The sequence below is a fragment of the Nycticebus coucang genome, chromosome 4 (genome assembly GCF_027406575.1).
Source record: "Nycticebus coucang isolate mNycCou1 chromosome 4, mNycCou1.pri, whole genome shotgun sequence".
Classification (NCBI taxonomy): Eukaryota; Metazoa; Chordata; class Mammalia; order Primates; family Lorisidae; genus Nycticebus; species Nycticebus coucang.
The window spans coordinates 23,808,652-23,834,044 of NC_069783.1; the positions used below are offsets into that span (position 1 = coordinate 23,808,652).

At 38.2% G+C, this 25,393-nt stretch overlaps 1 protein-coding gene across 16 annotated transcripts in view; it reads right to left on the reverse strand.

Moving 5' to 3' along the window:
* DTNB (dystrobrevin beta) overlaps positions 1-25,393 on the reverse strand; it is a 278,523-nt gene that overhangs the window by 196,956 nt on the left and 56,174 nt on the right. For all 16 annotated transcript variants that reach the window (XM_053587758.1, XM_053587753.1, XM_053587759.1 and 13 more), the window contains 2 exons: positions 15,810-15,895; positions 3,731-3,885 (listed from right to left, as the gene is read on the reverse strand). In XM_053587758.1, coding sequence (XP_053443733.1) covers positions 3,731-3,885; positions 15,810-15,895 — 241 coding nt within the window. The remainder of the gene's footprint in view (positions 1-3,730; positions 3,886-15,809; positions 15,896-25,393) is intronic.

Sequence of the window (25,393 nt, forward strand, 5' to 3'; positions counted from 1 at the left end):
GTGTCTGAGAATTTCCAGCTAATTCTTCAGTCTGCATTTCACATATTTCACCAGACAAATGGTTTTTTTGTTCTTCCTCTACCATTTTCTTCCTTAGATCAGCCTCTGAATATATTGTCAGTTTAAGTGGTAAATCTTCAAGTTTTACAAAATCTTCTTCATCAGACTTTTGACTTACGTTACCAGATTCTGCTTCATAGTCATTCACTAACACTGGAGATTCAGTGTCAGGACTTCCAGCCAGAGAACTTTCAGGAGTTTCCTGTGCAGATTTAACTTCTTTGACTCTAGGCACTAAGGTTTCAATTTCAGTTAATGGCAAAGGGTTAGGCTGTTTAGATGAATCAACGGTAGTGAGTGAGTCCTTGTGGGTAGTGCTATTTAAAGGTTGCTCATCTTCCAAGATATTGAGGTAACAGGGCTTCACAGGAGAGCTATCTTGGTCATCTTTACCAGTGAGTTCTTGCTCCAATGGGACATTTTTGCTTTCTGCTGTTTTTTCAAAGTCATGTTGTAGAACCTTCAGCACGGGAATGGAGCAGAAACTGTAATGCACCTCATAGTTGGAAGCACCAGATCACGAGTCCAGATTTTTTTTTTTTTTTTTTAACAGGAATCTGAACCAGGTAAAAAGCAACAAGAAGACTGAGTTTGAAGGCCTCGCAATCACGTAAGTCGTAAGGTAATCTGCAGAATCCTAGATGGCATTCTTGGAATTAAAAACTGCAATTTTTAAAATTTCTTCAACATTTTAAACTTTATTCTAACATGGAATTGCCATAATATATTACAACTAAATCAAAGAACACTTAAGGTTTAGTACCGCAAATAGTCACCATCCATTTGTCTATGTTCTTCATTGATACTTTTTGTATAAATTCCCTTCCCCCTTCTGCCACAACTTGATCACTGTTTATAGCCTGACCTCCAGGAGGCATCTGGTGTGAAAAGCCACGTGTTCATCACACGCAGGAGCACCCCAGAGCATCGCGTGCACCACTTTGGGAGGTGAGCGTCCTGCAGAGTAGCTGCAATGAGACAAGCTCCAAACGAAAACCACTGGAGAGCTGGTAGTAAGGCCTTCGTCATACTCATCCTCACCTATATCCCTAAGGGCATTATGAACACCTGCAGGACATCCTCATACCAGAATATGTTTGGACAGCCTAAAATCACTTCAAAATGCATATTCAGGGAAAATGCAAACTATGTTTCATTAGAATAAATTGAAGCGATGTATTTAATATGATAAAAGCTGATACTGATTACCATTTATCCTAAGAGAAAAAATGGTATACAGAGGCAAATTTACAGAAAACCAATCAGCCAGAGTATTGCAGCTACTCTGCAGGACGCTCACCTCCCAGAGTGGTGCACGCGATGCTTTGGGGTGCTCCTGCGTGTGATGAACACGTGGCTTTTCACACCAGATGCCTCCTGGAGGAAAGGCTATAAACAGTGATCAAGTTGTGGCAGAAGGGGGAAGGGAATTTATACAAAAAGTATCCATGAAGAACATAGACAAATGGATGGTGACTATTTGTGGTACTAAACCTTAAGTGTTCTTTGATTTAATTGTAATATATTATGGCAATCTCATGTCAGAATAACAGTTTAAAATGTTGAAGAAATTTTAAAAATTGCAGTTTTTAATTCCAAGAATGCCATCTAGGATTCTGCAGATTACCTTATGACTTATGTGATTGTGAGGCCTTCAAACTCAGTCTTCTTGTTGCTTTTTACCTGGTTCAGATTCCTGTTAAAAAAAAAAAAAAAATCTGCATTTTGATATATGTCAAATTTGGGAAGAACATTTTCTCAGAAGTTAATAAAAGTAATTCTCTATTACTATAAGTGCCACCTTCACTACGAAAGTTGAATGACCTCTAATATTTTAACAAACTGTAAAATACTATTTGAAAACCAGAATTCAGATAAACATAAATTCTTAACTTTAAATGGATGTATGTGTGTGTGTGTGTTGGTTCTTTTGTGAATCACAGTATCACATGTCAGCAGGATCTAGTTTACAATGTCCTTTCAGTTCTCGAACCTTTAATTTGTTATATATAACCTATAATTTGTTACATATATGTGTGTGTGTGTGTGTGTATATATATTTTTTTTTTGAGACAGAGTCTCACTATGTTGCCCTCCGTAGAGTGTGGTAGCGTCACAGCTCACAGCAACCTCAAACTCTTGGGTTTAAGCGATTCTCTTGCCTCAGCCTCCCAAATAGCCCACCACAATGCCGGACTACTTTTTTTTTGCTGCAGTTGTCATGGTTTTAGCTTGGCCCGGGCCGGACTAGAACCCACCAGCCTGGGTGTATGTGGTTGGCGCCCTAACCACTGAGCCACGGGTGCCACATGTTCTTTCTATATTTTAACTTTTTATTTTTAAATAATTTCTGACTTTAGAGAGATTTATAAAGAGATTCCCATTTTCCCTTAATCCAGATTTCTAAAGTGTTAACACTGCAGAAGGGATATTCCTTTGCCCTTAAAATATTTCAGCTTGAATCTCTTACATAACTTATTAATATGTATAAATATATTAAGAAATTAATATTCACTGATGATGCTACTGTCTATAAACTATATTCATACGTTTCCAACTGTCCCAATAATGTCCTTTATAAGAAAAAAAAAAATCCTGAATCATAAGTTGATTCTGTTTTCATGTCTCTTTAAACTACTTTAATCTAGAACATATCCTCAGCCTTTTATCTGTCGTGAGATTAACATTTTGAAGCGTCAAGACCATTTTTATTGCAAAAATGTGTGTGTGTGATATTTCCTCAAGATTAGATTCAGATGGTGCTTTTTTAGCAGGTGTACCAGCGAGGTGATATTGTGTACTTCTCAGCGCACCCTATCAGGAGGCATATGACCATCAGTTTATCCCATCAGAGGGGAGGTGATACCTAATAGGTTTGTCTACTGTAAAGTTACTATATTCTTTTTATAACTAATACATACTTTTTGGGGAGATACTTTTAGACTATGTCAAATATCCTGTTTGCATTAATTTTTTACCCATTAGTTTTAACTAAAAAAGTTTTTTCCTAATTCCCCAGAACTTTCTAAGTAAGTTTAACATTAAGCTCCTTTTATATAATCTCTATCTTAACAAATGGTTGCTACAGTCAGTGTCTACTCTGCTCTCAGTTCTTGGAGGCACAGTTAAGATCTCAAGATACACCATCCCCCAGGTCAAGAGCACAAAAGGAAATCCAAACCACCTTTTTACTGTATTTTATTTTTGACCCATCTTTTTTTAATACGAAAATGGTAGTGTGTCTTTGTGGGATTCTATGCTGGCAGTTGACAGCTACACAGCACTCCCTGTCTCCAGTGCTCAGGAAACAATGATCCAGTATTGCCAGAGAGTTCATATCAAAACTCCTGTATTTCACAGTTTGAAGAAGCCGTTTTGAAAAGTAATATACATCTGGTAGCAATAATGTAAACACTTTTAAACACTTTCCTTCTAAATATTTCAAATGTTATTTTCTTTTTAGAAAAGATCCCCTCTCACTCACAAAAAAAGTTGTCAGGTGAGTTTTTCATCCCCCCTTTTCTCCATCACCCCCTCCCCTTTTAAAGCTCCCTTTCCTCCCCTACTCAAGGCTTCACATCCTATACTGGAAGCAACCTGGTGAAATCTGCTGCAAGGTGGAAGGATAGATGAGCTCTTCTAGTCCTAAATTCTATAAAACTGTCCTTACCTGCTGTGGAAAACAGGTGCGGACTGAGTGCTCTGTGTAACCAAAAGATGGCCCTTCAAAGACAGCTGTTGGGAGCTTCAGAACTTCCTTCAGAAACTGGTCAAACTTGCTAAATATCATTAAGCCATTGGAATCTGACATCTGGGAGAAAACATCTATGAGAACAAAACCAAATAAAGTCAAACTCTAAAGAAATATCAGCTTTTTATAATTGGCTCTATATCATTTGTATAGTACTCAAAAAGTGTCATTACAAGTATAAAGTTACTATGATTTTTAGGTAATATTAAAACTGTTCTCATTCTTATTAACACTGAGTGGTTACTGTGCTGGTAAGGTCCCCTCTCCCACTAATTCAACACTAAACATCACTACACATCACATCAATAACTATCCATGTACTTCTACCTACCTACTGGACGATATATAACTTTTAATTTTGTTTATACTTCACTCTGTTCCCAAAGAGAATTTGTTGCAGCTTATCTTTATCTCTTAGTATCTGTATATGTGTTTATGTAATACATATCATGTTTGAGTAAATGAATATATTAATATATGGGTCATAGGGTATGCAAGAAATTATATTTGCATGTTCATATACTGATGATACAGTATAAAACTGTGAAGGAATAAACTGGAAGACAATGTAGAATGTGTTTAAAATATTCAATCTAATGAGTTCCAAAGTAGACTAGGAAGAACTCCTCTAAACTCTTCTCTTCCAAAATAATGGGATACTTATTCTAAGACCCTACTTTATAGTTAAGCAGAGCCAAGCAGACAGGAAAGAAGTTTCCAGCAATATTAGCACTACTTGATCTTCTTGCAGAGATTTCCTGTCTCCAGTCATTCCTCTCTTCTTATCCACAGTTGGAGAGAAAAAGAAAAATAACAAGGAACTCAAAAACAACAAAGAAATGTGACCTAAGCTGTTTTTCAAACCATTGAGCTGCTTTACAAATATATAAGTAAGTTAAATATGCACAGAAAAATCAGTTCTGGAGAACTTTTCAAACACAGCGTTTTGAAAATTCACATTCCATATATTCATAGTGAACAGTTAAGTTGGAGATCTATATAATGGATTCATGTAATGTACACAGATGCATTACTCTTCTGGTTCAATTTGGGGAATTTATCCGAAGCATTAGGTGAAGAAATAAACATTTTAAAATACATTAACCAAAGAAAGATAATTGTGAACTCCACAGGAGTTCACTCCTAATTTTTAAGGCATTAGAGAATAGGAAATTATCAAAGGAATGAAAATCTTCAGTATATCCTTTTATGATAGCTGCTAGTTTATAATTGAAAAATATATATATTAAATGGCCATACGGGGAGGGGGGGATTTAATAAGAGAGGTAGGGCCCTAATAGAATGTAAAATCAACTAATTATTATGGAAAATACAGCTGAGTGAGGTAGTTCAAGCTGTACTCCTAGCACTCTGGCAGGCCAAGGCAGGTGGATTGCCTGGCTCAGGAGTTCGAGACCAGCCTAAACAAGTGTGAAACCCAGTTTCTAAAAATAGCCAGGCATTGTGGTGAGTGCCTATAGTCCCAGCTACTCGGAGGCTGAGGCAAGAGGATCACTCGAGCCCACGAGTTTGAGGTTGCTTTGAGGTATGACATCATGGCACTCTACCAAGGATGACAAAGTGAGACTCTGTCTCAGAAGAAAAATAAATAAATAAAATGGAAAAAAAAAAGTAAAGAGAAAGTTACTACCATATTAAATACATATATGTGTGTGTATATATATATATATACATTATACACACACAAAGTTCCTATTATGTGGTCCAGGTGACAAGCACTCAGGTGTTTTCAAGCTCAACTCATAAGTATTACACATGGTCCTTATCCCCCAAGAACTTTCAATGTAGCTGGAAAAAATAAGACACATGTAAAAAAAAGAATTAAGAGTTAAACTGACTCTACATATAACAGAAAGAAAAGAGGTAAAAAGGTACTTGCTCAGCCCCACCAGTGCCAGGCGCCATGATAGGTGACTATGCTAAGTCTGCCAATAGCCACCTTATCCTCTTCTTCCTTAGTAACAGCACACTAATTTTATCTTATGCACCAATGTGCCCAACCCACAGATTAAACTTTCTGTCCCCTTTTAGCATGTTATGGTCATGTGACTAAATTCTGGTCAATGAGATTATAAGCAGATTCTGTAGGAACTTCAGAAAAACCAGCTAAAGAAAGCTAACTAAACTGGAAAGCAGGCCATTTTCCCACTATTCTCTTCTTTCTCCTGCTATCTGGAGTGTAGCTGTGATAGCTGGAGCTCCACAATCTTGATACAGAAGTCAAACACCATTGTGGTAGAAAAAAGAAAAACAGAGAAAGCTTGAGTCCCAGATGAAAATGAACCTACCATACCAGCCCTGGACTACCTACCAGGACTTCTTTTATGTAAGAGAAATTAAGCTTCAACATCATTTAAGACACATTATTCTAGAATTTTGCTTTCATGCAACAAACCCTAATACTCAGTGCTATCATAGTTTACCAACCATGACCTCATTTTATTCTCACAAAGCGGTCTGAGTGTGCACATGTGCACATAAGCGTTTAAATTTTATAGATAAAGAAACTGCAATTTAGAAGCAAGGTTAACTTGCATAAAGTTAAAAAGTAAGTAGCTAAATCCAGTTTTAAACCCATACTTTCTGGCTCCAAAATAAATTCCATTACCACACTCTTTCAAAATATAATTTAGAATAGATACTAAAACACATAGGCAGGAATGGTCAAGAATATTCTAAAAGGAAGGAATTTAGAAGCTAGGCCTTAAAAGATAGGATTTGGAAGAATGAGGTCAAAACAGGTTGAGGATAAGGGCCTGGGAGACACCAAAGAAGAGTAGGAGAAAAGTCTCCGTGACAGGAACGCAGGGAGTGTATCTGTTACTGATGATAAACAGGGAGCAGAGCACTGAAGAGAATACTCTATGGCAGACAATTTATATTGACAAGGAAAGGGAAATAAAGATTGAATGAGAAGAACTCTTCTGTTATCAAAGAAAACTTTGAAAGAGGAAAGTAATCTGGATTTGGCTTAAAATCTTTTAAGTAGGTATCAAGGCTAAATTTCGAGAAGATTTGGCTGTTAATGACCAACACAATTAATAATAATAAAGAATGGAATCAGGGCAGCACCTGTGGCTCAGTGAGTAGGGTGCTGGCCCCATACACCGAGGGTGGTAGGTTCTAAATCCGGTCCCGGCCAAACTGCAACAACAACAACAAAAAAAATAGCCGGGTGTTGTGGCGGGCACCTGTAATCCCAGCTACTCAGGAGGCTGAGGCAAGAGAATCGCCTAAGCCCAAGAGCTGGAGGTTGCTGTGAGCTGTGATGCCATAGCACTCTACCGAGGGCAACAAAGTGAGACTCTGTCTCAAAAAAAAAAAAAAAGAATGGAATCAAACACACCATCTAGAAACCCTTATGAACAATGCACAACTGAAATTGGAAGAGTCAGATTACAGTGGTGACAGTGTGTTGGGCGCTGGGAGGAGGTCAAATCCAAGACAAATATTTCAATGCAAAGAACTGCAGTTGATGTCAAACTGGGATTAGGGAATAATGGAATTTTAAAAGATCAGTCACACATCAATGGAGGGGCGGGTCAGGGACAATCTGTTTTTGCATGTCCCTGGCCATCATCCCCCAGTGGTTTGCGACTGTTGATTATCCTAAACTTCTAGCTTGAGAAAATGCTGACAACTCTGATTGACACAAATAAATTGAAAATAATATATGTAAAACATAACTGTATTTGAACCAATCAGAAAATTTTCAAGTGGAAATTCTGCAGACAGACAGAGTACCAGGCCACAGTTCTAGAGTATACATAGAGAATTTTGAAAATGTTACCAATGATATGAATAACTAATGCTCTTCAAAAGATGGAAGAATGTAAGTAGTTAAATCTTAAAATAGGTGGCTGCTATTCTTCTAATGGGGAAAATAAATGCTTTAAATTTATTAAATATGCTTTAAATATGAATGAAAACAAAAGGTCAATATGGGAGGTGGCAGCCGCTGCAAGGTGACTGCTAATATCTATTTTCCCCTTTTTACTCATTAACTGAGCCCTGACTGTGTCTGGAATGGGAGTTTACTTGTTTAAAAAATGACTTCCCAGCCTCCTTTGCACATTGTAACTGAGGGGTGGATATCTAGAAAATCTATGCTTCCTAATAGCAGCCCCTCTTTCCTCCTTCTGCCAGGAATGAGCACATGACCCCTGGCATGGAGTAGTCATCTTATCACCCCGAGGAAGAACTGAGGTCTTTGATGACATCCATAAGTCATGGTACCAACTCTGACTAGATCAGCCTTTGGACTTATTTTTACCTGAGAAGAATAAATCCCAGTGTCCTTAAGCCACTGTTGGTTTTCTGTTACCACCCAGGGTATTCATAACCGATAAACTGAGATGTAATTACATCTTGTGGCCACTATGTGGAAATTTTCAGGACTGGAGACTTTAGCTACAAAATATAAGTATATATTCCTATAGCTTCACAATCTCAAAAATAATACACATAGACACCTACACCAACAAATCTCTATCTAGCTCATTCAGAGTAAGAAAAAGAATGACTGGATAGTGAAATGACTAACCACCCCCACAAAAAAAGTACCATTTGTTTTAATAAGAAAAATACTACTAGAACCAAAATCGAAGGCACAGTGAAGTAATTCATTACTTCTTGAGATACTGATCTAAAACTATATTTGTTTTAGAATAGGCTTCCCGTAATCTGAAGAAAAACAATAAATATTATTGTTTTTTAATCTTAAAGTTTAACAACGAATCTAAATTATTACAGTTTACCTACGTACATATAAAAAGATCTTACCAAATAAGTAAATAAGAGAATACACACTAATAAAATATATTTTTAAAAAAACTAAGCTTGTCTTCTAATTAAAGCCCTAAACCTCCGGCATCAAGGTCCTAAATTACTTCCCAGATCCCCAATTAATTTCCCCAGCAATTCTCTATTTATATTCCTCTGAAAGAAAGTATGTTAATTCCCCAATAGTTGTTGTTTTCAGCTAAAAGGAGAGGCTTTCCACCTTGTGAAAAACTCACAATCAAGCCCTAAATGTACATGTGTATACAATGTTTAAAATAGTCTATCCTCTGTGCAAAATAATGGATAAAATATCCTCTAGGTAAAATAATGGCACTGATCTAACATTATCACTTATGTTTTGAGTTTTTTCTGGTGATAATGACCCTCATTTTATGGGTTGCATCTGTGCATCTATTCCCATTCCCCTTCCATACCCACATGACCCACTCTTTACTCTCGTAGTAAGCAGAGAAAAAGTCAATCCTATGAATGGGAAGACATTTTCTTTTGCATGTTAGCTTTCCCTGGCAAACCACTCTCATCTTCTGTCATCTTTCTACCAGTGAGCAACCTAACACACAAAAATACGTTCACACACCTGTAGGTTTATAAATACCTATATACAACTAAGTCAAGTGCTTACTGTATTCCCAAAGTCATTAACGTGCCACATCGTTCCTCCTAGTCAGAATGAGGCTAAAAAGTGGTATCTGGGATGACTTGGGATTGACTCAGCCAAGGAAACACCTTAGACAAGGCTCCAGGCCTTCCTTAGTTTTTGTTTTCCTTTTTTTCTTCTTCTTCTTTTTTCCTTATTCATAAAATACAGATTTAGGGCTTGTTTCTTACTTGCTTTCAGTTCTAAATCATGTTGGTTATTTGAGAAATAACCTCAAATGAGCCTCACCCACTCAGATGCAGCCACTTGCATCTAATAAGGAGAAGGAATGGTTAACACAAACCAAAGAGGATGACCATGCAGCAACAGGTACTTAAAACACTTTCTTAGAAGAAGCTAAAGTTTGGACAAGTGAAACTGTTTAACTTCAAAGGGAGGCCCTTCTACAGTCATTAATCAAGAAAGCAAACAACTGAAATGTCAGTGAGATCAGTCATCCTGGGCAAAAACAGGCAGAAAGAATGTCAAGTCATCTTTTCTCTGGCTATGGAAGGAGCAGTCTATCACAAACATGCAAAGAGCAATAATACAAATTATTATTATAAAACCCTTGTGTTGCAACCCAGAGAAAATCCTTGTCATCAATTTGGTCTACTTCTTGTTTTTCTATGTGCATAATAAATTTTTGTTGAAAACCATACTACACTTACGCATTGTGGAAACATGTTTTTTAAAGGCATTATATTTCTATCATGTGATTGTCCCAAAACTTAGCTTTGCTCTCATCCAAAGCTGTTTCAAGCTTTCATATATTACAAAGAATGCTGCAACAAATATCCATAAAACTGGGGGTACATCACTGCTTAATTTCTTAGGATAAACTCAAGAAGCAGGCTGTATGAATGGATTGGGAAGCTATTTTTATAGCTTTCCTGATATTGTTAAACTGCCCTTCAAAATGGTAGCACCAGTTTTTCAATGAATTTTAAAATAAATTTGTTGAATATTTGCTCCTTTTTTTAGTGCAATTAGATACAATCTGAATATGAGAGGATTAAGTTTCTTAGAAAACAAATAGGAGAATTGGAAAAATAAATCACAAAGCTAAATTAATTGACAAGTATGGTTTAATAAAAACAAGCTTTACAGTCTGCACATTTTGTTCTCTTGGTTATATTTTGGGTTTCTGACATTGAGTTTTGATCATACTTTTAATTAAAAAGTCTGATTATAAAGTTTTAGCATTTAGAATCTAAATGCTACAGTAAGTTAGACTGTAGGATACAGTTCCCAGCCAGCACAAAGTGAACCATTTCTATAAATGAATGATACCTGCAGACAGAAAGTCTCTTAAGACAAATCTGAAAAATCTAAGAAATGTTTCAACTAGAAGTACAAATATTTGTTAAGTCATTTCAAATGCTATCTTGACACTAAAATAAACCAAAAAAACAAAAAAGTCAAATACAAAAGGTAAAAGGGGAAGAGACAACTACGAGAGGCACTCTACCTAACAAACGCAAACACTGTAGCCTAGTTGTTTGTGCCCTCACATTAACCTGAAATTTAAAAAGTAAATAAACAAAAATTAAACTAACATACAGAAGACAGGTCAAGTTTACCTGGTTGGAGGCTAGAGAGGATTGATTGTAGAGGGATAGGGGGAATTTGGAATAATGAAAGTATATAAGGTTTTCAAAGCTCATCTTATGGTACACTTACAATGGCTGCATTTTATAGAATATAAATTTATACTTCAATAAAATATATTTTTAAAACTTAAAAAAAAAGAGGAAAAGGGAAGAATATTGCAGGAAATATTCTAAGTAGGTAAAGAGCAGAAAGATCAAAATAAAAAGAAGAAAAGTAAGCCAAGGCATGGTGGCTCATGGCTGTAATCCTAGCACTTGAGGAGGCCATGGCAGGAGGATCATGTGAGGCCAGGAGTTTGAGATCAATTTGCACAACACAGCCAGATCCTGTGTCTCTCTCTCTTTTAAAAAAAAAAAAAGTGATTGTAATTCCAGCTACTCAGAAGGCTAAGGCAGGAGGACTGCTTGAGGCCAGGAGTCCAGCCTGCAGTGAACTATGATTGCACCACTGTACTCCAGCCAGGGCAAGAGAGTGAGACTGTATTTTAAAAAAAGGTGGTGCCTGTGGCTCAAAGGGGGTAGGGTGCTGGCCCCATATGCCCGAGGTGGAGGGTTCAAACCCAGCCCCGGCCAAAAACTGCAAAGAAAAAAAAAGAAAAAGAAGAAAAGTAGAAATGCTAAAACATAGTCTATGAATTAGAAAACCTTGTATAATGGGAACATTAATAGAGATAACAATAGGGAGTTCAATCAGTAGGGAGAGGCTGGAACAACTAAGAACCACCTAAGAGGAACTAAAACAATGAAATAAATAGGTGGGATAACATGAATAAATGGTCAACCGTCTCTTCATAATACAATAAAGTGTTCCATCTTCTTTTGGGTGCACCATTATTCAGACACCTCAGCTAAGTAGGACATGACTGAGAGCAAGAAAACACGGAGGAAAAGGCTCTCACAACAGCCAAAACTGACAACCAGACGACAGCCCAGGGCTTCTCTCTTAATCATCATTTTAAACCTTTACTTTAAGAAGAATGCTAAGAAGTTTGGTAATGTTTTCCTGTCAGTAGCATACTAAAAGTAGTATTTCAGAAGCAAGGAGAGGTTTCTAGATGCTGTTACACTGAAAATACCATCACATTAGCTAACAAAAAGGCCCCACAACCACCACCACCAAAGTCAAGAATGGAAACAGCACACAGTAGTCTCAAAATACAAGGAAAAAGGATAAACAACCCTAAGCTTCACGATTAGCTCTAAAGGCATCAGAAATGACATCCCTAAGAGAAGAAAATGCTTAAATTACAATCCGCAAGTTCTGTTTAAGATGGAAGGGACGAGCCACATTTTAAAGCAATTTCCACCCTGGATGATTAAAAAGTAGAGATAGCTTCAACACCTGAAAATATTACTTAATGTCAAATGTCTCATGCCGAAGCCAAGATAACATAATGAAACAGAGCTACAGTTGGTAGAGAAAGTATAATTTTGAGTGTGAAAGAGATAAAACCACATTTGAAACATGAGTACGATACGCATGGAGGCTGGCACTGTAGCACAGTCTGTATCACGTCCACCCACACGCATTGAGGCCTGCACTCCCGGGCACACTGACACGTGACCTTTGCCTTGGCACGTTCGGTAACCTCGTGTTCCTCTAAGAAGTTCAGAGGCCATGTCTGGTTCCCTCCATAATTCATGTAGTACTAGAATCTGCACTTTTTCACTAATAGCTAAAGCAGAGAATTGGAGTAATTTTTGTACTCAATAATTATTATTTGGCAAAATTTTAAGTGCCACATGCCATGTGAACTGGCTCTATGTAAATGCAGCAGATTTAATCACAGAAATTTAAAGACTCCAGAGTCATCGAGAACATGCGGTTATATAATCAATTTTCTATTACTGGGTTTTTCAACCAGTCTCTGACACTAATAAAGATGGTATATGTATTCTTTGTATTTTATTTTATTATTATTATTTTTGGCATATGGATTCTTTATGTGGTATCATCATCATTAAAAAACAGACAAAATTCCAACTTTCCTTTTCTTTGTATTTGTATGAAATATAATTTTTCATCTTAATATCTTCCTCAGGAAGTCATGCTGAATTAAAAAAAAAAAATGAAAGAAATTTTAGCCCCAAATAATATTTTGAGACACCATGAAAAAATCTCAGAAGAGTTTTTAAATAAAACAATAATTTTTATTACCAAAATATGTTGGCAATTTCAAAATGAAGATAAACGGAATGACAGTTGACCAAATACATCTATCTAAGATCTTTCTTTAGATTATCTAAGTCTATATCTAGTGGGATTGAGCTTTCCAATTTTCAACATCACGGTAACATGTAAGAGAAAGGCATGGAAAACAAATGCACCTATGAAATAATCTTGGTGAAAGAACTGTACTTTAATTTGGTCCTCTATATATATATATATTTTTTTTTTTTTTTTATTTTTTTTTTTTTTTGAGACAGAGTCTCACTATGTTGCCCTCGGTATAGTGCCGTGGTGGTGTCACAGCTCACAGCAACCTCAAACTCTTGGGCTTAAGCAATTCTCTTGCCTCAGCCTTCCAAGTAGCTGGGACTACAGGTGCCCACCACAATGCCTGGCTATTTTGTTGTTGCAGTTGTCACTGTTGTTTAGCAGGCCTGGGCCAGGTTCGAACCTGCCAGCCTGGGTGAATGTGGCCAGCGCCCTACTCACTGAGATACAGGAGCTGATCCGATCCTCTATATCTTTTAATTTAAAAAAAGTAAGGCACAGCTGGGCGCGGTGGCTCATGCCTGTAATCCCAGCACTGTGGGAGGCTGAGGAGGGAGAATAGCTTGAGCTCAGGAGTTCGAGACTCGCCTGAGCGACAGTGAGACCCTGACTCATGAAAAAAATGGAAAAACCCAGCCGGGCGCGGCAGCGAGCGCCTGTAATCCCAGCGGCTTCCGGAGGCTGAGGCAGCGGGGTGCCCGCAGCCGGAGTCTGAGGTTGCGGTGAGCTACCACGCCCACTGCACTCTGCTCAGGGGCATAGGGTGGGACCCTGTCTCAACAACAACAACAACAACAAAGTAAGGCACAGAGGAACAATGAGAGCAAGAGTGCAATCATCCAAACCCACACGATGAGAAATGCTATAAGGCAACTCAATTTTTTCAACAAATAAATTCGACACTCCATTAAAACCCACAACTTCAGTCTCATCAAGTTTTTCTCTTCACATCTACTTATATTATGGCCCTCCAAACACGGTACTGATTTGACCGGTGTTTCTCCCACTACAGCACCAGCACAGTAGAGTACAACTAAGTAGCTCAGAAGTTAGACTGCCTGAGTTGAAATCCTAGCTCAGCCCCCTCAGCTAACTCATCTATAAAATAAATAAAATACCACCTGGTGCTCAAGGACATTTTAAGGATTCCATGAGAAAATAAATGTAAAGCCCCAGCATAATGCTTGGCATATCCTCAGCAGTTAGTAATGTTTGAATAAATAAAAACCTTAGCAGCAGTAATTCTCATCTCCTGTGATTTAGTCTAACAACCTTATTATATCAAGTGAATAGTAAAATGCCAAAAGAGTAAGAAAAAAATTAGGGAAGATAACTGGGGAAAAAAATCCAGACTGGCCGGGCACAGTAGCTCACCGCAGTGGCCGACCACAGCAACCGAGGCATGTGGATATGTTGAGCTCACAGGTTTGAGACTAGCCTGAGCAAAAAGCGAGACCCTCTCTCTACTAAAAATAGAAAAAGTGAGGCAAGAGGATCACTTGAGCCCAAGAGTTAGAGGTTGCTGTGAGATATGATGCCACAGCACTCTCTCCAAGGCAACAGCTTCAAACTGTCTTAAAAAAATAATAATAATCATCCCTGGGCACCCATAGTTCAGTGGTTAGCGCGCCGGCCCTGTGCACTAGGGGTGGCGGGTTCGAATCCGGCAGGGCCTGCTAAACAAAACAAAACAATCCAGACTATCAATTTATACATAACTGAGAGGTACTAGAGTATAATCCTAGCAAAAATCTGACGAAGAATGCAGTTATTAAGAAAAGAGATAAACTTACGCAAATCTGGTATAAGTAATCATATTTATTTTCTAACTAAAACCTCAACATAATCAACTTCAAGCATAATTGTTAATATAGAAAGTACTCTTAAAAGGATTTTTTAGGGCGGCGCCTGTGGCTCAGTGAGTAGGGCGCCGGCCCCATATGCCGAGGGTGGCGGGTTCAAACCCAGCCCCGGCCAAACTGCAACAAAAAAAAAAAATAGCCGGGCGTTGTGGCGGGCGCCTGTAGTCCCAGCTACTCGGGAGGCTGAGGCAAGAGAATCGCGTAAGCCCAAGAGTCAGAGGTTGCTGTGAGCCGTGTGACGCCACGGCACTCTACCCGAGGGCAGTACAGTGAGACTCTGTCTCTACAAAAAAAAAAAAAAAAAAGGATTTTTTAAATGTCAACATCACTGTTCTAAATCTCTTCATTTTCTCATTTTTTTTTTTTTTTTTTTTTTTGGTAGAGACAGAGTCTCACTTTATCACCCTTGGTAGAGTGCTGTGGCATCACACAGCTCACAGCAACCTCCAACTCTTGGGCTTAAGCGATTCTCTTGCCTCAGCCTCCCGAGCAGCTGTGACTACAGGCACCCGCCACAACACCCGGCTATTTTTTTGGTTGCAGTTTGGCCAGGGCCGGGTTGAACCCGCCACCCTCGGTACATGGGGCCGGCGCCTTACCTACTGAGCCACAGGTGCCGCCCTTCATTTTCTCATTTTAAAAAACACTAACAATAGTAAAGTGAGACTCAGTCTCTACAAAAAAAAAAGAAAAATGTGAGCCAGCGGCTGTGCAGAGAGTGGCATGGCAATAAACAGAAAAACCCCAATATAACTTCATCCAAAATTCTGAAAACATTCATTTTTAAAACTTCAAAATTTCTACTTTGAAAATGAAAATTTCCAAATAATATGAAAATACTTACATCTCAATTTGTCCAGCATTTTTCCACCACACATGGTTGCTAACATAGCTTTAACTGAAAATACCGTCAGCTTGCCTCGGCCCTCACTGCAAAATAAATTACATTAGAAATAATTGTTATCTGGAACCCAAAAGCAATTAAACATATCATTAATATCAAGCAACCAGTAAATAGATTCCTGCCCTTACATTTTACTATTTTACTGTATTTAGAAACCCTGGATTTTTTTCCTTTAAAGAATTAAGACTCCATCTATGTTAGGTGAAAAATGCTAAAGCTAACCTGAAATACCTGGAAACGAGATGTAGAAACATTCTGTAAAGTAGTTTATATTGGTTATGAAGATAGAAGCCAAATAGATGAACCTAAAGTTAATTTCCTATTAACTAAACATATTAAATCTACATCTGCAGGCTCGGCAACCGTAGCACAGTGGTTACAGCACCAGCCACATACACCGAGGGTGGTGGGTTCGAGCCCAGCCCAGGCCAGCTAAACACGACAACTACAACCAAAAAATAGCTGGGCATTGTGGCGAGTGCCTATAGTCCCAGCTACTTAGGAGGCTGAGGCAAGAGAATCACTTAAGCCCAGGAGTTTGAGGTTGCTGTGAGCTGTGATGCCATAGCACTCTACTGAGGGCAACATAGTGAGACTCTGTCTCGAAAAAATAAATAAATAAATAACGAATTATTTAAAAATAAATAAATAAATCTACATCTGCAGTTTTTTAGTATGCAAAACTGAGGGGCCTCCTGGTTTGAATATAATTCATAAATGTGTCCTTATATCAGCATGTTGTAACAACAGTTTACTGTCTATACTAAACAACAGCGCACACTGCTATAAAGGGTTTATAGTACATTCGTCTTGGTTTTCACTATAACAACATTTGTGCTACCATGAGTTTATTCCAAGAAGCTCAATCACATCTGTCTCAGATCTTCTACACCCCTGTGAGAAAAGTGAAGGGGAAGTGACAGTAATGTTAGTCCTTGTTTAGGAACTGGAAAGATGAAATGTAGACCATAGTGAACTACCCAAAGTCATACCGCACGCCCCCAGCAGAACCAACAGGCCTACAGCCTCACCCATTCAACTATACCCACATTTCGCAGCACAGAAAAACCACCAGCTGGATGCGATAGTCATCATATGTAACAAGTTTACGATGGACTTTTTACATTGATTTTTAAAAGCTTCTGTCCATATTTCATAGTAAATTAAGAATAAAATACCTTGGTTTTGAAAAGCATGTATTACCATATCTATAATCACTAATGGTCCTAATAGAGTGTTTCCCATTTTCCAAACTCACTGAAAAAAGGCAAGTGGTCTGTAAGCCAGAAGGTTCTCTGTGAAAACGTCACTAAAAGTACCAATATTTGTTACAGTAGGATTTTTAACTATTATAATACATCCCCCTGAGTTTATTCAGAAGAGAAATCCCTGGAACTAGCTAAAATTAGCATGGGTTTTAAGGTATGCTCCACATAGAAGGTAATATGACACCTGGAAATGGCAGGAATAGTCCTGTGTCAATTTTCACTGCACTGTATGAGAAAAGTCAGTGGCTAAGATATTGAATATTAGTAAGGAATGGATTTCTACGATTGATACAGAGGACTTTTTTTTTTTTACACCAAATTGGGTTTAAAAAACAAGTGCACTTTCCACTACGAAAGTAAAAGGAAAAAAAAACATTATCTGGCTCAGCGCCCGTAGCACAGTGGTTACAGAGCCAGCCACATACACTGAGGCTGGTGGGTTCAAACCTGGCCTGCGCCTGCTAAACAATCACAGCTGCAACAAAAATAGGCCAGTCACTGTGGCAGGCACCTGTAGTCCCAGCTACTTGGGAGGCTGAGGCAAGAGAATCGTGTAGCCCCAGGAGTTGGAGGTTGCTGTGAGCTGTGACGCCACAGCACTCCACCAAAGGCGACATAGTAAGATTCTGTCTCAAAAAAAAAAAAAAAAAATTATCTTTGCTTTCCCACCTTTCTTCAAAACTAGGCCGTGGGCACATGACACAGCCCCACCAAGAAGATGCATTTGCATTCATTCTAGATTTCAATAGGAAATGAATCACTTTGAGAAGTAGGAACTGCTTAAGAATCTTCTTGGTGGAGATGAAGACACAGCACAGGAACAACCATGATTCCTGGGGCAGCACCCAGAGCCCAGCATCAGTACGTGTGGGACACCAGCAGCAATGTCTGTGCCCAGAGAGGTAACAGCTGTCTTCATGAGACGGTTTTGTGGAATGATTTTGCACTATTCTCTGGAAGTATGGTCCTCAAGCCTATTTTCCCAACCTTCTCAGAGAGCCTGTGGGCCACCCACATCCTTTTAGTAAATTAGCAAGAGATGCTTATTTACAACTAAAAACTCTGACGGATACATCTTCTATCCCAGTGGTTCTCAACCTGTGGGTCGTGACCCACAGGAACTGTATTAAAGGGCGGTGGCATTAGGAAGGTGGAGAACCACTGTTCTATCCTGAAATAAAGTGGCGCAGAAGATGAAGCAATGAGAAACTACTGCTGAAGACCAGAGTAGGATTAAGATTGCCTGATGACCAGCAGAGCAAGAATGAAGAGGAAGTGCTCACAGATGGGAGAGTGAGCCTTGCTGCGCAGCTATTGCCATTTTTTAACGTACACTGGGTCAAAACATGTTTGGCAGACACAAATTTCATGATGAAAGAATATCCAAGAAATCCCACAAAGGAAAGAAAGAAAGAATTAATCTTAGAGAAGATTTCCATGAAAATCAGGCAAAGCTCAATCACTCTCAAGAGGGTGCAGTACATAAAAGGAATGTGGGGGCTTAGGCCGAGCACAGTTGCTCGTGCCTGTAATCTTAGCACTCTGGAAGGTTGAGGTGGGAGGATCTCTTGAGGTGAGGAGTTCAAGAGCACCTTCAGCAAGACCAAGACACTGCCTCTACAAAAAATAGAAGACTTAGCCAGATGTGCACACATCTGGAGTCCCAGCTACTCGGGAGGCTAAGGCAGGAAGATTGCTTGAGCCCAGGAGTTTGAGGTTGTGCTATGACGATACCACTGCACTCTAGCCAGGGCAACGGAATCAGACTACCTCAAAAAAAAAAGAAAGGAGTACCATTTTAAAAGGAGAGAGTGTATATGCCATAAAAAAATAAGTCATTTCTCTGATTTTATTAAACATTAAGCTCTAACCATGATCTATGAATTATGTACTTTTCCGTATGTTCAATATATTGTAAATTTTCATTAAAATACATTGAACATACGGAAAAGTACATAATTCATAGATGAAGTCTGTTACTTCATGAACATTTAGGTTTACTCAAGGAACTTTCACAAAATGAACACATTCATGGAACCAGTCAGGTTAAAGAACAGAACATCACAAGCACCGAAGTACCTTCTTCCTAAAACCACTTCCCACAGTGGTAACCTCTCTATTTTGATTTCTAGCATCATAGGTCAGATTTGCCAGTTCAAATAATTGGAACCTTACAGTGGTCACTTTTGTGTCTGACTTCTTTCAGTCAACATCATACCTGCAAGATTCATCATAGTGTGCCATGTACCGCTCACCCAGCTAGTAGTTTTCTGTCAAATACACTGTATCCATCCTCTCATGGAGGGATATTCTCAAACCTTCTAAACTACTCCATGAACATGAAAAACAAAACATCAGTCATTGCCCATACTGTAGGTACAAATAAATACTTACTGATGTATTGATATTCCTTACCTACCCCCCCCCAAAAAAAAAGAAAGACGATTACCAGTAAATGTCAAACCAGTGGCACAAAAACTGCTATGATTCTAAGGCTTATATACAGTTGGCCCTCTATGTCTGAGAGGGATTGGTTCCAGGAGCCCTGCAGGTACCAAAATCTGAGGATATTCCAGTCCCTTACTTGGCCCTCAGCCCTCCACATTCATTTAGCTGAATCCAAAGATGCAGAACCTGAGGGTACTGGCGATGCTGAGGAGACTGAAAATAGTCTTAAAGGGAAAGCACAGCACCTAGGAAATGCTTTCAGCAAGAATGCCTTCCTTCAGGAACCTAGTGACTTCCACAGTGATTATTATTATTGCTGGTTCTAATACTCAAGTAAAGGAATTACTATGAAAATAAGTCTGGATAGATCTGGAGTTATTTGGTTAGACAATGCAAAGGAGTTGCTGTAGAAAAGCAATTATTTCTTTTTCTCTATGACGCCACTGGGCCGTTTAACCAAAGGAGACAGCACATTATCTAAACACAGAAAAAGGAAGGGAAACAAAGGAGTAGGAAAGCATTTGCACACTCAAGAAGCCTGAAATGATGTCTTCAAATGTGTGTATTCATAATCATTTTTTACACCATGTTTCTAATGGCAAAAGATCAGAAATAATCAAAATGTCCATTAATAGCAGACTGACTATGCTACCATTAAATAGAATAAGAAATAATATAGGGAAAACAAAGAATCACTTTCACGGGAAACTGATTAAAAAAAAGGAAGCAAAGGCTCGGTGCCTGTAGCTCAGTGGCTAGGGCGCCAGCCACATACACCAGATCTGGCAGGTTTGTACCTGGCCCAGGGCCTGCGAAACAACAACCACCACAAAAAACAAACAAAAAAAATAGCCGGGCATTGTGGTGGGCACCTGTAGTCCCGGCTACCTGGGAGGCTGATGCAAGAGAGTCACTTGAGACCAAGAGTTAGTGGTTACTCTGAGCTGTGACTCCACGGTACTGTACCAAGGGCAACACAGTGAGACTCCGTCTCAAAAAAAAAATAGAAATTACACAGCCTAAAGAGAGGCATGAAAAAGTGAGTACTTTTTACCTTATAAATATTAAAATTATTTATATAATTTATATAAATAAATATAATTATACATAAATTATATTATAAATATAATTATATTATATATAAATTATATTTTATATATAATTATAATATATAATTATTATACAATATAATTATATATAATTATATTATATATAAATATTATATATAAATATATAAATATTATTATATAAATAAAATATAAATAAAAATATAATTATATTTATATAATTATGTATAATTATATTATATATAAATAAAAATATTTATACTAGCATTTGAGAAAAAAGATTTCCAAGCCAATAATCTAAGCTTCCAAGTTAAGACATTAGAAAAATATCAAATTAAACACAAGTGAAATAAAAGGGGGGAGAAATACTACAAATAAGAGGAGAAAGTAATAAAATTGATAAGAGAAAAACAAAAGGCCAGAAGTGCTGGCTCACGCCTGTAATCCTAGCATTCTGGGAGGCCGAGGCAGGTGGACTGCCTGAGCTCACAGGTTTGAGACCAGCCTGAGCCAGAGTGAGACTCTGTAGCTAAAAATAGTCAGGCATTGTGGCAGGCGCTTGTAGTCCCAGCTACTCCAGAGGGCTGAGGCAAAAGAACTGCTTGACCCAGGAGTTTGAGGTTGCTGGGAGCTAGGGTGGCACAGCACTCTACTGAGGGTAACAAAGTGAGATTCTGTCTCAAAAAAAGAAAAACAATAGAGAAAAATCAATGAACCCAAAAGCTGGTTCTTTGAGTAGATCAGTAATACTGATAAATCTCTAACCAGAGTAAGAAAAAGAGAAGAAAAAAATTACCAGTATCAAAAAAGAAAGAGGAGCTATTACCATAGCTTCTATAGGTATTATAAAAATAATAAAGAAATATTACCAAAAAAACCCTTTTATCTGTGAATTCAACTACTTGGATGAACTACACAGACCCAAACTACTCCTTGAAAAACACAAACTACTAAAGCTCATGCAAGAAAAAAACAGATAACTGAATAGGCCCATGTCCCCTATATATATTGAATCTGTACTTTATAGCCTTCCAAAAAAGAAAGTTCCTCACTCTGAAGGCTGTACTGGAAAATTCTAAACACTTGAAAAAGAAATAATTAAATTTTTAAAAAAAAAAAAGAAATAATTAAATTTTTGCACTCACTCTTCCAGGAAACTAAAAAGGAGGGAATACTTCCCAAATCCTTTTATGAGGCCAACATTATTCTGATACCAACAACACACAAAGACTTTGCAATTAAAGAAAACAACTGAGCATCCCTCGTGAACACAGTCACAAAAATCATTAATAAAATGAGTCGAATGTAGAAATATAAAAAAGGATGAAAATCAGAACACAGAGTTTTGACGTTTGAAAATTAACCAATATAACTTACCATCTCAACAAACTAACAAGAGAAAAGTAATGTGATCATCTGAATAGATGAAGAAAGAAAAAATTTAATATTGACTCCTCATACTCTCAGAAAACAAGGAAAGGAAAGGAACTTTCTCAATTTGATAATGTATGCTAAAAACTACAAAACACTGATGAAAGAAATAAAAAAAGACCTAAATGGAGAGAAATTCCATGTTCATGAAACAGAAGACTCAATACACTATAGTTAAACTGTCAATCTTCTCTAAACTAAGTACTCAGCACTTCGCTTCTGACACCAGATGTGCAAGGGGTTGTTACTCCACACACAAAGCAAGCAACTCTCCAGAGGACAACAGCTGGCTGTCCTACAATCTAACTCAACTCTGACATTATTTACCTTGGAGACAGCATTAAATCCCAAAGATTGAGGGCTTAGTCCCACGTGACTGGGACGCTTCAGACGTCAGTCACAAGTACTAGATTACCGCCTATACTTCTGATCAACCAACTATAAAATCAAGGGTTCCCACAATCCTCTCCCTACAGATTGATTAATTTGCTAGACTGGCTTATAAAACTCAAGGAAACACTCATCTCTACCCATTTATTTATGAAAGACATTAAGAACATACAGACTAACCGACAGATGGAAGAACATGGGAAGCAGGAGAGGGTGTGGAACTTCCATGCCTCCCCAGGGTACACCATCCTTCAGAAACCAGCTATCTGAAGGCTCTCCAAACCTAATCCTTTTATGGAGGCTTCATTACATAAATGTGATTGATTAAATCGCTGGCCTCTGGTGATCAACTTTTTAGCCCCTCTCCACCTTCCTGAGGTCAGTGAGTAGGGATGAAAGTTCTAACCCACTAAAGACATGGTTGGTTCCCCTGAAGCAGGCCCATATCCCGAGGCTATCCAGGACAAAGATGCTCCTATCACTCAGAAAATTACAAAGGTCTTAGGAGCTCAGTGTAAGAAAATGGGGTCAAAAGCCAAATATTAAAACAAATGATTCTCCTAGCACCTGTCTCCAAAGGTATTAGGAGTTGAGTCTCAGGAACCTGAGTACAGATCAAACATTAGAACAAAAGACTCTCCTACGACCTCTACTGCTCAGGAAATTACAGAGCTTTCAAGAGCTCTGTGTTAGGGACTGGGGGCAGAGACCAATATGTGTATTTCTTATTATTTCACAAATCCTGACCAAATTCACAATAGGGTATGTCTGTAGAAATCAATGAAATAATCTCTAGCATGTCCTTGCTGGTCTTGTTACACTGGAAAAGTTCCTCATGTTATTTTAATATGCATCTAGAGCTGAGAACTACCAACACAGAGCTTTGAATGCAATAGTAAGACTAGCTTTTATTGTCTTGACAATGACAAATCAAAAGCAATAGTAAAAGATTAAAGAAAATTAATCATACTGTTTGTATAAATCCTTCTTGCTCCAAATTTTACTTTCTTCCTTCAAAGAAACAAAATAATATCTATTCCTTGCTGAAGAGAAGAAACTGATTCTATCTCTACAGACAGACAACAAAATCTACAGAGCCCAGCACACTACCAAGAAACCCAGATCAGGCTTTCAACTCTTCAGTGAAGACTTAATCCATTAGTACCCTTCCATAAACTCAATATAATGGGTCTTAATGGGTACTATGACAGCTTTCCTTCTAAAAATTATTATAATAATTCACCCTAACACAACACTTATCCCTCATCTTCAATGTTTTAGAAACAGAAATATTACGTTACTCTGTTTCCCCGAAAATAAGACATCCTCCGAAAATAAGACCTACTTACAGGAAAGATAAGACGTCCCCTGAAAATAAGACCTAGCACATCTTTGGGAGCAAACCTTAAAATAAGACACTGTCAGGCGGCGCCTGTGGCTCAAGGAGTAGGGCGCTGGTCCCATATGCCGGAGGTGGCGGGTTCAAACATAGCCCCGGCAAAAAAATAAAAAATAAAAAAAATAAGACACTGTCTTATTTTTGGGGAAACAGGTATTAAATGTGAAATGTCCAATTTCTTCAGTACAGTTGATATCTCTGACATTTCACTTTGACACTTCTTGTTTTACTTTTATTATGAAAGTACATTCTCAGTCTTTTAAATACATATTTTGGCTTGTGATTATCTTTCAAATTTTTTTTCAGAGCAGTTTTTCTGAAACCATGGATAAGTAAAATGTTCGTGTTATTTTCGAGTAAGAGTTCATCATGGAAACAATGCCATGCAAACAGCTCAAAATACCAACAAAGTATTTAGGAAGAATGTGGCTAGCGAATGAACAGTACATAGATGGTTTGAGAAGTTCTGTTCTTGTGATTTTAATATTGAAACTGAGCCACGTGGGCAACCTGAGACCAAAGTGGATAATGAGTTACACCCCATAATGGAAACAAACCCATCTCAATCTACACGTGAATTAACAACAAGATTTGATTCTATTATTTTAATAATATTGGACCATTTAAAAAAAATCGGCAAGGTAAAGAAGCAAGATAGATGGGTTCCACGTGAATTAAACAAGTATCAGAAGAGATGTCTCAAAGCTCCCCTTTCTTTGCCGTTATGACATGAAGGCAAGCCATTTCTACACCATATTTTTATGTGTCATGAAAAATGGTTTCTTAAAGCCGGGCGCGATGGCTCACACCTGTAATCCCACACTCTGGGAGGCCGAGGCCAGCAGATCACCTGAGCTCACAGGTTGGAGACCAGCCTAAGCTAGAGTGAGACCCCATCTCTAAAAATAGCCGGGTGTTGTGGCAGGCACCTGTAGTCCCAGCTACTGGGGAGGCTGAGGCAAGAGGATCACTTGAGTCCAAGAGTTTGAGGTGGCTGTGAGCTATGACACCACAGCACTCTACTGGGGGCAACAAAGTGAGACTCTGTCTCAAAAAAAAAAAAAAATGGATTCTTTTTGACAGTCTCAAGTGTTCAGCACAATGATTTGACAATGACAAAGTGCCGAAACACAGTCCAAAACTAAATATTCATTTAAAGAAGCTAATGTTGTTGCCTGTTTGGTGGTTCCACTACAGCTTCATGAAACCTGATCAATCAATTACAGAGGCTGTCTACTGCAATCAATTGGACAAAATGATAAGAACGCTTGTGATTAAGCAGCCAAGACTGTTCAATAGAGGCAAGCCAATGTTCAACCACGTGTTGCACAAACAACACTGCTCAAACTACAGAAGCTGAACTTGGAAATTTTTTTCATCTACCATATTAACCAGACCTTGTACCAACTCACTGCCACTTCCTCCAGCTTTGGACCACTTCTTGCAAGGAAGAACAGTCAATTCTCAATGAGCTGTGGAAAATGTCTTTTGCAATTTCATGGCCTCACTAGGCTTTCACTC